The following is a 12,848-nucleotide window of genomic DNA, read 5'->3' as shown; positions in this document are numbered from 1 at the left end:
AAATCATCTGGTCCCTCATCCTTTGTTCGTGACCTATTTTTACCTCTCTGGAAACTTACACCATTTTCTCTTTGTTCTCAGTGTTCTCAAATTGTACATTGATGTATCTTGACACGAGTCTGCTTTCATCGATTTTCATGCTATTTTGCTAGGTGTTCGCCTTTTAATCTGTAAATAAGCATCCTTATGTTCTGAGACTTTTTAATTATTTGCCAACAATTTATCCCCCTTTGTTTTACTTATTTATTTCACTTCTATAATTCATATAAATAAAATAATTGGAAAAAATTATCTTGGAGAAGCAGATACCATCACACTGATTCTGTCTGTGTTAACCTATCATACCTGAAGGTTGTCATATTTTATTAAGCAGAAATGTTGTATTTCTTGGTATTCACATTACAACCTGAAGATGGGCAATGACTGTCAAAATTTTAAATGTATGGGTAATAGTTAGAAGATGCAAGCACTGTATCCTCCAGAATTTTAGCATATGAAAATTGCTAATTTTAAATTCCAGGCACATTGATTTAAGCTTCAACATTCTCCCAGCTAAAATGAATCCATTTGTGCTAAGTTCTGTGATCAAAGGTGAATAAGACATTGTTTCTGCCTTCAGTGATAGCTGAGTCCAAAGGGAGACAAATAGAAATGATGTAAAAAGAGAGATAAGTAGTTCATGCGCAGTGGCTCACCAGCACTTTGGGAGGGCAAGGAGGGAGGATCATGAGGTCCGGAGATTGAGGCCATCCTGACTAACAAGGTAAAACCCTGTCTCTACAAAAAATTAGCCAGCCTTGGTGGCACACACCTGTAGTCCCAACTTCTTGGGAGGCTGAGGCAGGACAATTGCTTGAACCCGGGAGACGGAGGTTGCAGTGAACGGAGATCATGCCACTATACTCCAGCATAGGCAACAGAGTGAGACTCTGTTTCAAGAAAAAAAAGACATAAAGTGCTATAAAAACTGAGAAAAGGGACAGAATATCTGTGACAGATAATTTGTTTGGGTCAGTTGGAAATGAGGAGGTCTCAGTGTATGCTTTTACTGTTTCACGTTTGATTATGGGCAGAAACAAATGAATCTTAATATTTATGGGGTCACAGACACTTTTTAAAGGTGAGGAAATCTATGATGATTCTTTCCATAAAAATCTATGTAACATACATCTATATTTTACTTAGAAACTCAGAATGTGCACCATCAAGTGCTCTGGATAGAGTAGAATGAGTAGTAGTATTTAAGGCAGACAAGAAGGGAAGGGGAATCCAAACACAGGAAATGCCCTGTGCGAGAGCCTGGACACAAAAAAGCTCGTACATTATTGGAATCAAAGTGAGTATAACATAATTCAGGGTGACTGGAGCATAGCTGGAAGACGAACCAATCATGGCGTAAGATGAAAACAGAAGGCCAGGCACGGTGGCTCACGCCTGCAATCCTACATTTTGGGAGGCACTGGCGGGCAGATCACCTAAAGTCAGAATTTGAAGACCACCCTGGGTAAAATGGCAAAAGCCCATCTCTAATGAAAATACAAACATTATCCACGCATGGTGTGGGGGTGACTGTAATCGTAGCTACTCAGGAGGCTGAGGCAGCAGAATCGGTTAAACCTGAATGGCAGAGGTTGCAGTGATCTGACATCGCACCACTTAACCATTAAACACCAGCCTGGAAGAAAGATTGAAACTCCATCTCAAAATAAATAAATAAATAAATAAATAAATAAATAAATAAATAATTTAGAAAGGCCGGGAGCGGTAGCTTCTGCATATAATCCCAGCAATTTTGGAGGCTGAAGTGGGCAGATCACTAGGAGTTGGGATTTCAAGATCAGCCTGACCAACTGGGAGAAATCCCATCTCTACTAAAAAAAAAAAAAAAAAGTACAAAATAAGCCCAGCACGATGGCCAGTGCCTGTAATCCCAGCTACTTGGGAGGCTGAGGCAGGAGAATCGCTTGAATCCAGGAGGTGGAGTTTGCGGTGAGCTGAGATCGCGCCATGGCACTCCAGCCTGGGCAACAAGAGCGAAACTCTACCTCAAAAATAAACACACAAAAATGAAACTAGAAGATAAGTATATATCCAGGGATAAAGCATGAAGTATCTCCAATGTCACTCATGCACTTTGTTTACTCAGAGACAACACCAGGATTGATTAAAATTATGCACATCATGTCAACCCTTTTCTAAATGTTAACAAATGTCACTGGAACAGCTAGTACCCATGGAATAGGATGTAACATTCTGACTGCAGGCTTTCACTTGCATTCCCTACAGGTGTTGAGTGTGGAGTGTTCAAACCTCAAGCTTATAGATTCATGAAGGAAAAATTATGTGCATTGAAAATTGAGAACAACTATGTTAAGAACAATATTCCATGAAAGTAAGTTCCTATGTACTCATCTGCTCTTAATTGTATTACACTGTTCTCATGCAGAATGATACAAGTAACAATTATTATTGTTATTACTATTATTAGTATTATGAAATGGAGTCTAGCTCGGTAGTCCATACTGGAGCGCACTGCTGCGAACTCAGCTCACTGAAACCTCCGACTCCTGGGTTCAAGGGATTCTCCTGCTTCAGCCTCCCATGTAGCTGGGATTGCAGGCACCCACCAAAACACCTAAGTAATTTTTATATTTTCAGTAGGGACGTGGTTTCACTGCATTGGCCAGGCTGGTCTTGAACTCCTGACTTCCTGAACCACCCACCTTGGACTCCCAACGTGCTGGGATTACAAGTGTGAGCCACCGCACCCAGCCAAAATTAATATTTTGAAATATTTAGAAATATATGTTCTAGGGCACAGTGGCTCAAGTCTGTGATCCCATGACTTTGGGAGGCCGAGGTGGGTGGACCACTTGAACTGAGGAGTTGGAGACTAGCTTGAAAATATGGTGAAACCCTGTCTCTACAAAAGATACAAAAAATTAGCCAGGACTGGAGGTGTGTGCCTGTGTTCCCAGCTACTGAAGAAGCTAAGGTGAGAGGATTGTTCAGGAGGATCACTTGAGCTCAGGAGAATGAAGCTGCAGTGCGCAGAGATTGAGCTTCTGCACTCCAGTCCAGTCTGGGCAAGAAAGTGAGGTTCTGTCTCTTGTACGTAGGGGTGTGTGTGTGTGTGTGTGTGTGTGTGTGTATACACATATGCATGTATATGTATACACACACTCATATATACATATATAAGAAAGAGTGAAACTCCCTCATACACACACACAGACACACACACACATACAAACACGCACACAAACATATATTCTTGGCCACCTTAATTCCTCTATAATGGAATTCTGAACAGCATGCTTAAGGGTCAATACCAGGGCCTGCAGGCAGATAGCCTGTGCCAGAACTGTTCAGAGTGGGTTTTTTCACATTATACAGTTTCATCTTCTGAGTACACTTCCTGATCCTATTGTTCCCTTCATATCTTGCATATCTTTCTGGGGAAAAGACCACATGCAGCAATACCTTTTTTTTTTTTTTTTTTTTGCTAAGTGTTTTCTTATTATTTGGAGGAGTTTTTAGTCGAAAAATTTGGGAAAGAAGGGAGTAGGGAACAACATGACATTGTAAACTGCAAAGCAAAATAAGGATATAGAGTACATAGAGGAAGAAAGAGCTCGGGCACTAGAAGATCTTGTTCCTCAAACCGCATGCTGCCTACTTTGTAGTCTAGCTTGACACGTGAGCCCTACTCCAGTTTCCAAAAGAACAATGATTGTTTCATTTAATCGGACCAAGGGCACTTGACACATCCCACCATATACATCTGTCATTTCAAAGAAGAAAGAGTATTTTAGAACTACAAATAGAAATAATGTAACATTAAGATGAAAATCAAATAACAAATCTAGCTTCGTTGAAAATCTGTCTATACTGATATCTTATTTTTTTTTTAATTCTGCCAAGGATTAGTGAACATATTCTCCCAGTCTTTTGTCTGTATGTTAAAACTTGCTAAACACCTCAAGTCTCGCATAAGAACTACAATGGAAAATGGATCAGTCAGGAGTTCTTCCATACAATTATCAATAAATTATATTTCTTCATACTGAAATTTGTTTTTTCATTATTGTAAGAAATTAACTTTTATATTAATAGTAGGTGATGTAACAAAGCAGGTCTTTAAGGAGATAACTGACACTGGATTTCCATACCATTACTCAGGTGGCCCTTATTTGCCAGCCAGGTTCCCTCCCTGGACACACACTGAAGGTCCCCAACCATTTTGTGATCTCTTCACATTCCCAGCTCCTGAGGAAGCTCCAAAATACCTGTCCATGAAGAAAATAGAACATTTCCGCACACTGGATCCCAGTGTGGTCCTCCAGATTCCCTGTGAGGTGGACTATCTTGTATGGGAAGGCAGGGCACTGGGAGGGAGGATGTCAGAGACGATAACACATGTCAGGGCAGCCCAGGGTCATGGAAACAGAACAAGACAGTCCTGGGAGAAACATTCTAAAACGGCATAGACCTAGGTGGGCCTCAGGTGGACATCTGCGTGGAGAGGGAGAGGGCCCTGGTTGAGCTCAAAATGAGCCCCAGGTGGTAGCAGATCTTAGGGCAGGGCATGGAGCTGGCAAGTGATGATGAGACAGCTATCCCTTAAGCCCTGCTTCTCACCCACTGACTTTAGCCACATATGCATCCTAGTGGCTTAACGTTCCCCAATCCTGACATGTGGGTGTTATAATTTCCTGATGGGCCTTTCTCCCCCAAACCATGGATTGCCTGGGATTGCTCACTGCAGTCTCCTCCATGATCCTTGGGTTCTCCATGAGGGGCACAGATCCAGGACTCAAAGGCCTCTGAGTTGCCAATCCTTGGTTGCTCGCCTGGCCTCCTCTCTGTTCTGTCTCTAATGCTGTCCTTCCCTCCATGGGATAGAACTGCAAAGCATTGAGCCATAGGCCCTGGCTGATGATCTAGGGGACTGCAGAAGCAGGTCCAGGGGAGTTCAGGTCACAGCTTAAAGCCAGTTCCCCGGAGACCAAGGAATGACCAGCGAAGTCCTTTCCCAGGATGCCCCACGGCGAACCCCACCTCAGCAATCCTGCCAAAACCCGGGCAGTCTTATTCAGCCAAACAACCTCCACCTCCACCTCAGCCATGATGTCTGTCATATGATAAGCTCAGCCGTTGTGTCTTCCAATATGATAAGGTCAGGTAGGAGGTGTACTGCCTGCAGCTGGAGGCTTGACCTTCATGATCCCAGAACCACTGGACTGCAGTGGAATGAGACACTCTGTACCCTGCAGGGAGACGAGTCAGGAAGGTTCATGCCAGACCTCACCTCCCACACACCAGCTGCCCTACCATGCTGGGAGGCATTCCTTACCGAGGATGCCAACACGGTACTCCTTAATGATGACTTCACTGTCGAAATAGAGATTGTGACGACATGAAATCTTCATCCCGCCGCCGGTAACCGGGATCGCTGAGGTCCTCCACCTGCCTGATCAAGGAGAAAGAGAATGGATTCAATACGACCATCTTATCTAGCTGGGCTGTAGTGAACCACGAGTTTCCACTTTCCAGTTCTCCCACTGAGACAACCCTGGTCCCCAGGGGGACCACAGACTGACTCAGAAACTGGACCCCTCCCACCGACCCAGGCTCTCCAGCCTGACCTACAAATCCATCATGTAGCAAAGCAGGACTTCATCATGGTTTCTGGCCCAGGCCGACATCTCGTGTGCCAAACAACCTACCTCTGGTCAGGAAGCCTCCAGATGATTGGGTGGGCAAGTCTCGTGACGCCCTGCAGTTTTGCAAGAGCACAGAGACTGTGGAGCAGGGCTATCTCCCAGAGATTTGGCCTGTCACCGTCCGTTGTTGGTCCTGTGTCTCTGTCTGGCGAGGAGGCAACGGCACAGCTATGGTGGTTTGTGGAGTGGGTGGACCCCGGCCAAGACGGCCTGGGCTGACAAGAGCGGAGAGGAAGAAGAAGTGGGCAGGTGGTTGCAGCTGAGGAGCGGAGGGGCGGGGTGGCACGGGGTGGTGTGAGGCGGCTGCTTCTCCGGGTTCATGAGCTGCAGGAGGCCTTTGTGTGCTGAGTGCCGGACCTGCTCTGCTGATGTCCGGGTGTGTGCTGTCTTCTCATCCTAGTCTCCCTGAGGGGTGGGCCTGCCCACTTGAGGGAAGTCCTGTAGTAAGAAACGGCGGCAGAGTTGTGCCTGGCGCTCCCCATGGGAATTGCGTGGGTGCAAAGGAGGTTATATAGACTCAAGGCCTACACCCCTTTGGGTTCGGCGCCGGCAGGGGGAAGAAAGCCTATCTGGGGAGCTGGTGCCTGCCTTGAGGTGGTCGGCAGCCCCATGCACCGCGAACCCGTCTTAAGCACCTTGTGTTTCTGGGCTGAGCCTGTTGGAAACGGGCACCGAGAGCATGGGGTGGTTGAATGGCTGGCAATGGCAAAGAGACTGCCCGTCCTCCAGGGACGTTCCCAGGGAAACGTGCCCTTCGACTTTCTGCTGCGCGGGAAGGGACCTTGGCGCCGCGATTCTCCCTTGTGAGTGCTGTGCTTGGCTCCCCTTGCCTACCACGTGTTCCCAGGGCTGCTACAAGCAAGCTGCAAGGATATGGCTCTGGCCCAAAAGGCGGAGATGCCCTGTGGCCTGGGGCACTCACGGAGCCCAGCTCCAAGTGAAGGACCTCCAGCGAGTCCATTGACGGCACAGGTGTTCTTGGTCCAGGGCCAGGCTGTGCCCGCTGGCCCTCCTTCTGCCACATCACGTCGGTCTCCTCCTCAACCACCACCTCCACCTCAGCCATTATGTCTTCCACCATCAGCACCGCCTCCTCTTCCAAGGCCGCCTCCTTGCTCTGTACTCCGGCCGTCCTCAACAGCAGAGCCTCCAGCCTGAACACGGTGCCGTCCTGTGTGCTCCCACAGATCCCGGCCTGCGCAGCCCAGCCCAACCTCCGCACCCCTAGGCTCTTGGGGACCGATCCCCCACAGACACCCTCCCTAAAAACCCACGGGCATCGCCCTGCTGAGAACCTAGTCCCACACCCACGTGGACCCAGGTTTCCTGAGGAGCTCCGCTGGACCCGCAGATCCTGCAATGGCCACAGGGCTCGGCTCCCCCGCAGGCTCAACTGTGCACAGGAGCTCAGGAGCCAGAGGCCCAGGCCCTGGGCCTGCAGAGCACCACCAGCAGGCACCGCAGCCACTGCAGCGGGTGCGGGAGCCTCTGGGTCGGCAAGGCATTGCAAAACACCGTGCGCGCAAGTCATCAATGGCCAACCCTGGCGGCCGGCCTCTGGTGTGCCCAGGGCATAGGACAAGAGGCCCTTTGGAATGCTCCTTGGACTGCAGCATCCTCAGGGAGGAAGCATGGTACGCAGAGCCTGTATTTGCCTCGACCTGCGATAGTGTGTGCCGGGGTTCTGGCCTCTACAACAGATCAATTTCACCTTAGCACAAGGAGGCGACTTTCCTCCCACGTGCCCGGCCCGACTCACTTCCCCTAGGCCGCCCCTGTCAACCTGGCCCCAGCAACCAGAGAGAGTTCTCTGGATCTGCAGTATTGCTTCCGTACCATCCAGCTGGCCTGCCTAACGAAGAGAGATGTTTCATGTGTTCATGACACATAGAGATTTTCATGGCTTGCCACACTCAGGATGTCAGGACACAGGGCTGCCGTGCCCACAATTCCAAATGCCACGCAGCCCGTCTGTCCCAGGATGCCGAGCTACCGGGCACAAGCTCCAAGGGCTTCTCGGAGGAGGTTTGGGGAGAGGAGTTGGCGTTAGGGGGAGTTGGAGATGCAGGCCCACCAGTGGCTGTGCCGCCCAGGGAGACGCCCACCGCCCTCCCATTCATTGGCCAGCATGGGAGGAAGGCGGTCGCAGCGCGGCTCCCTGCGCTCTTCCCGCGCAGTCCATTAGGGGGCGCCCGGGAGCCCCGCGCATGCGCACTGAGGGCCCGCTGACCCACTGGGTGCAATAAAGGCTGCGGCCGGGTTCGTGTGGCTCGGTTCGGGCAGCATAGGCCTTGCTCAGTGGGAGTGCGGAGGAGGGCACCGTCTTCAGGATGGAGGCTGTACAGGAGGGGGCGGCCGGGGTGGAGAGTGAGCAGGTGGCTTTGGGGGAGGAGGCGGTGCTGGTGTTGGATGACATAATGGCGGAGGTGGAGGTGGTGGCCCAGGAGGAGGGCCTCGTGGAGCCGCAGGAGGAGGCCCAGCGGGCACAGCCTGGCCCTGGGCCCATGACCCCAGAGTCTGCACTGGAGGAGCTGCTGGCCGTTCAGGTGGAGCTGGGGCCGGTTAATGCCCAAGCCAGGAAGGCCTTTTCTCGGCAGAGGGAAAAGATGGAGCGGAGGCGCAAGGCCCACCTAGACTGCAGAGGCGCGGTCATCCAGAGCGTCCCTGGCTTCTGGGCCAATGTTGTATCCTTCTCAGTGTTTCTTCTGCCTTTCTGGTGGAGAGGTGCTCTCGGGGAAGTGTAAGTAACTTATGGGCAGCTTGGCATCGATGTGACGCCACCTTTGGGGAACAAAGGTGAGTTGCCCCGGACAAATGTGGCTAGGGAAAACTGCAGCAGGCGTGGGTACTATTTTCCTGCGTGCGGCAGAGAAACCCTTGGTGATGCCGAGCAGCAGACGTTTGGGGCATGTTTTTGAAGAACAGAAGCGAGTTCAGACCAGAATAGGTTTTTGTGTGCATCAAGCTATTTTTAAGGCAGTGTGATTGCTCCCCCTTTCTAGTCCGATCTGGGACTGGGCGTCTTCGGCTATAAGCAGATTCTGCCACTCCTCAGACACCAGCAAGTCTCTGCAAATCGCACCTCCGCATGTCAGTGCAGTCAGCCTCAGAATTATACACCCTCTGTGAAGCCAAGGGGCCTTATTTTAGGGGTAGGGGGAGGCGAAAGGAGGTCATATACGTGGAAGCAGATCTGAGAAATCCCCTACCCCAGCCTCTGGGTGCTCTTAGGCCTTCTTCCCTGTTGCTCCTAGCTTCTCCTTCCACCGTATGTAAATGTAAAGGCTCTTTGACCTAAATCAGATTGCAAACCACCCCCAGATGTCAGCCCTGATCACTGACCAAGATGAAGACATGCTGAGCTACATGATCAACTTGGAGGTGAGGACAGCAAGACTGAGGCTAGAGGGTTTAGTGGGGGAGGGTAAGGGAAATAATTGGTTCCTGTGAGCAACAGTTGGCACCTCACCCAAAAAGGTATTTAAACTTTCTCCACCTTGTCCTGACAGGTGGAAGAAGTGAAGCATCCCGTTCATCTCTGCAGGATCATGTTGTTCTTTCGGAGTAACCCCTACTTCCAGAATAAAGTGATTACCAAGGAATATCTGGTGAACATCACAGGTGACAGGTGGCTCCCAGGATGGGTAGTGGAAGGAAGATGGTGGGTGGATCATTGCCAACGTGATCCAGTCCCCTTCCCACAAAACTTTCTGTCTCTGTAGAATACAGGGCTTCTCATTCCACTCCAATTCAGTGGCATCCAGATTATGAAGTTGAGGCCTATCGCCGCAGACACCACAACAGCAGCCTTAACTTCTTCAACTGGTTTTCTGACCACAACTTCGCAGGATCTAATAGGATTGCTGAGGTGGGTCCTCACTGGGAAACATCAGCAATGACCCTGGTGTGTTCCCACCTGTTTGGGTCACCAGTCTGAGCCCTGATGAGGCGTTTGCCGATTGATTCCCCTGACAGATCCTATGTAAGGACCTGTGGCGCAATCCCCTGCCGTACTACAAGAGGATGAAGCCACCTGAAGAGGGAACAGAGATTTCAGGTGAGCCGTTCAGTTGGAACTGGAGCTGTTTGATGCCCACTATGAGGGGGTTGACACACCTGCCTATTCAGGGAGCCTGGACGCTCGTTTCAGAAATGTAGAAATTGAGGCTGCTTTCCTATATGTAGAAATTCCTTGAGAGGACGAGAGAGAGTGACAGAATCCAGGACATTCATGGCGTTGGGCTGAAAAAGGCAGATTAGAGACTGCACTGCAAGGCAGGTTATAGCTGTGAGTCTTAAGCCCAGGGGAGCATAGTCCATTTCCAGAATCACTGAGAAGTGAAGCTGAAAATCATTCACTTCAATCTGTAGCCCTTGATTCCATGGCCGTCAACCCCAGCGGCAGTCATCCTACCTACTCCATGAGATTGGGCTCCCTGAATGTGCCTCCTGGTCATCCCTGTCCTAGACCGCAAAGGATTGTTTAGATTGATGGATTTCCTTGAGCTATTGCCGCATCAGATTTCTGTGTGCTTTTAGTGTACAATGCATCTTGTTAGCTGACTCCCCTCACAGAGAGTACTGGGAATGGGGCAGGTATTGCGGAGAACAGTTTGTAACCCATGGTAGGAGGAAGTTTAAGAGATCACAAATGGGGAAGGGATATCCTTTTCTCAGCGGGCCCTGCAATTAAAACATTTCAAAGTATGGCTGAGAGAAATGCGTTTTGACATGCGTTTGTGTTTCTCTAGGGGACTCCCAGATGTTGAGTTGACTGTGAGGGAGCATCGGACCTTACTTAAAACAGCAGAACTCCTAAAAAGTTACTACCGTATGCAGGATGTCAGTACTCAGCATGGTCTTATGCCCAGGAAGTAAAGGAAAAACCGACCCAGTCACAAAAAAATCAGACAGGAAAAGGGGGTAAACTTGGATTGTATGGAATGCCAAATAAATATTCTCAAGAATGTTTGACTGTGTGTGTGTGTGTTTGTTTCTGTGTGTGTGTGTACGTTTATCCCCTGGATTTGGGTGTCATATTGAATTGATCAATCAATATGCTTTATTTTCTTCATGGAACTGACCCGTCTGTGTTGGAGCTGGGCCTCTAAAATTGTGGAGTGAATGGGTGTGGAATGTGTTGGGATTCTTCCTACAGGACAGAGTTGGGGAGGTCAAAGCAAAAGACAGCTTAGTTGGAAACTTACTTTGTCCTATGGAAGCAGAAGTAGTTCAAGGAAAGGGGTTAAGGTTTCCACAGCCCAGTTTGCTGGGACCTCTAAAATCCTTCATTTTGGGTATCATCATACACAATAGATAAGCACAGGATGATGGAAATCTTGAAGTTCCCTTTCTTGTTGAATTCACGTTCTTTTAAAGGTGAATGCATAATCCTTTTCTGGGACAATCAGCCCCTCAGAACTTCTCACACATCAACGTGAGAAGAAATGGGCAGGTAAGGTGTATGGAGGGACTGTGGGAAAGGTGACAGAGGCATGCGGGAAAGCATTCAGGATATGCTTTTTGGCGTAGATGACTAAGGGAAAACACAGACTGGCAGAAGTGCGGGGAAAGGGGTTGGATTTGTGGAATATAAGATTGCTGGGGAATCCACGCATGGACTGTCTTGTCACTTGATGACACAGGATATGGACGCTCTTGTTGATGTTTACATCTTTAGTTGGGTTAAGCTTTTCTCCACGATTGTATGTTAGGTGAGGAACCAGTAGTGTATGTAGCTACCAACATTACGAGTGCATTTTGTGCTCTTGCAAACTCTAGTGAGGCTCTATTCTCCCCAGTGATTGGCACTGCAGATTGTTTCTGGAGCCCAGGGCCCTCTGATTTTCTGTGGCCTTTTCAGCATACTTTGCCTAAGTTTAATAATGTAAAGAGCAGATAGTTGCACAGTATGTGTTGCAAGCCTCACACAGGAGGACAACACATACAGTTTTCATTCACGGGTGGGTGGCGGCTTCCCATGAACACCTGTGTCTATGCACAAGACGAGGGGTTGCCTGTGTCACTGATGGGTGAGGAGGATTTCAGTGTCGGCGGCAGAACTTTCTTCCCGGTTCCCAGAAAAAACAGTTCCAACATGAGCATCCATGTTGGCCACACACTAGTAGAGTGCTAACATTCCTGTCCCATATGTACTCTGGTCGGCACAGCTTCTGTGAGAAGAGCTATGTTGTTTCAGGGAGGAAGGTTTGACAGTCAAAGTTCATGAATCTGTTGTACTGCCTTCAATACGCATTCCACACCTCCTGCTCGGTATCAGCAGTTGAGCTTTGAAAATCTATAGCCCAGTTTTGCCCCTGCTCCTGGGCACACTGATAATACCATTGTTTTGGTATTATCAGAGATGGTGCTGAATTGTGCTGAATTGTACAGGCTGTCTAACGCTTCTTCCACTGAATATCCGTGCACATGGGCCACAAACGCTAAGGGTACTGACGGATTTGTATTCTGCCTCAGTAACTCTGAAACACCTCTGTTACATCTACTGTCAGGGTCTTTTTCATGTTTAAAGTACCAAGTGTGTGTTTGTAGTTTTTAGTGTGTTTGTAGTTGTGTATGTTTATTTCTCTGCGTGGGTTTGTATCTTTCCTCTGACTCCACCTGTGTCTCCCCATATTTTTCCACACTACCTGCGGTAATTTGTACATGCCTATCTCTACAACCATGCTAGAATTTGTATCTGTGTCTTTGAACATCTGTCACTCTCTCTCCCTTCCTTTCTTCCTTCCTTTCCTTTACACCCTTCCTTTCTTCTTTCCCTTCCTTCCCCACCACACTCTCTCCGTCTGTATCATCTACCTTTCTGTTCTCTATCTGAATTTAGTTTGTAATTCTGAATCTCTTGGCAGTGGCGTCAGACATCAGAATGTCTGGATGAAATTCCTCTTTGAAAGACTCTGAGCTGAAAGAGATGAGTTCTTTTTGTGAGCCATAATGAACGGTTTATTTCAGGCCAATCTAGCAATGACAGTGTTAAAAACAAATACTGAGCATTGCAGCAAAGCCAAAAGTCCCATGGATTCCACTCATCCCGCTCAGTGTATCGAAAAGGTGGAAAAGTGAAAAAGTGGGTATGCCTGTGGTCTCCCAAGCGGAAGGAGA

At 48.6% G+C, this 12,848-nt stretch overlaps 1 protein-coding gene across 1 annotated transcript; it reads left to right on the top strand.

Annotated features, from left to right (window-relative positions):
• Positions 1 to 7,936: 7,936 nt before the first annotated feature.
• Positions 7,937 to 10,697, top strand: LOC129053389 (testis-specific Y-encoded protein 3-like). Its single transcript, XM_054545427.1, has 6 exons — positions 7,937 to 8,410; positions 9,030 to 9,107; positions 9,236 to 9,347; positions 9,449 to 9,594; positions 9,702 to 9,783; positions 10,478 to 10,697. The coding sequence occupies exons 1-6, from the start codon at positions 8,057 to 8,059 to the stop codon at positions 10,498 to 10,500; spliced, it is 795 nt and encodes a 264-aa protein (XP_054401402.1). The 5' UTR covers positions 7,937 to 8,056; the 3' UTR covers positions 10,501 to 10,697.
• Positions 10,698 to 12,848: the final 2,151 nt, after the last annotated feature.

The sequence above is a fragment of the Pongo abelii genome, chromosome Y (assembly GCF_028885655.2).
Source record: "Pongo abelii isolate AG06213 chromosome Y, NHGRI_mPonAbe1-v2.0_pri, whole genome shotgun sequence".
Taxonomy (NCBI): Eukaryota; Metazoa; Chordata; class Mammalia; order Primates; family Hominidae; genus Pongo; species Pongo abelii.
This window is presented reverse-complemented; position numbering and strand designations above follow the sequence as displayed.

Excerpts from the sequence above, each read along its gene's own strand:
- LOC129053389 (XM_054545427.1), top strand. The coding sequence starts at position 8,057 with ATGGAGGCTGTACAGGAGGGGGCGGCCGGGGTGGAGAGTGAGCAGGTG. Across the intron at positions 8,411-9,029 it reads CTGGCTTCTGGGCCAATGTT|ATTGCAAACCACCCCCAGAT; the intron begins GTATCCTTCTCA and ends GACCTAAATCAG. Across the intron at positions 9,108-9,235 it reads GCTACATGATCAACTTGGAG|GTGGAAGAAGTGAAGCATCC; the intron begins GTGAGGACAGCA and ends TTGTCCTGACAG.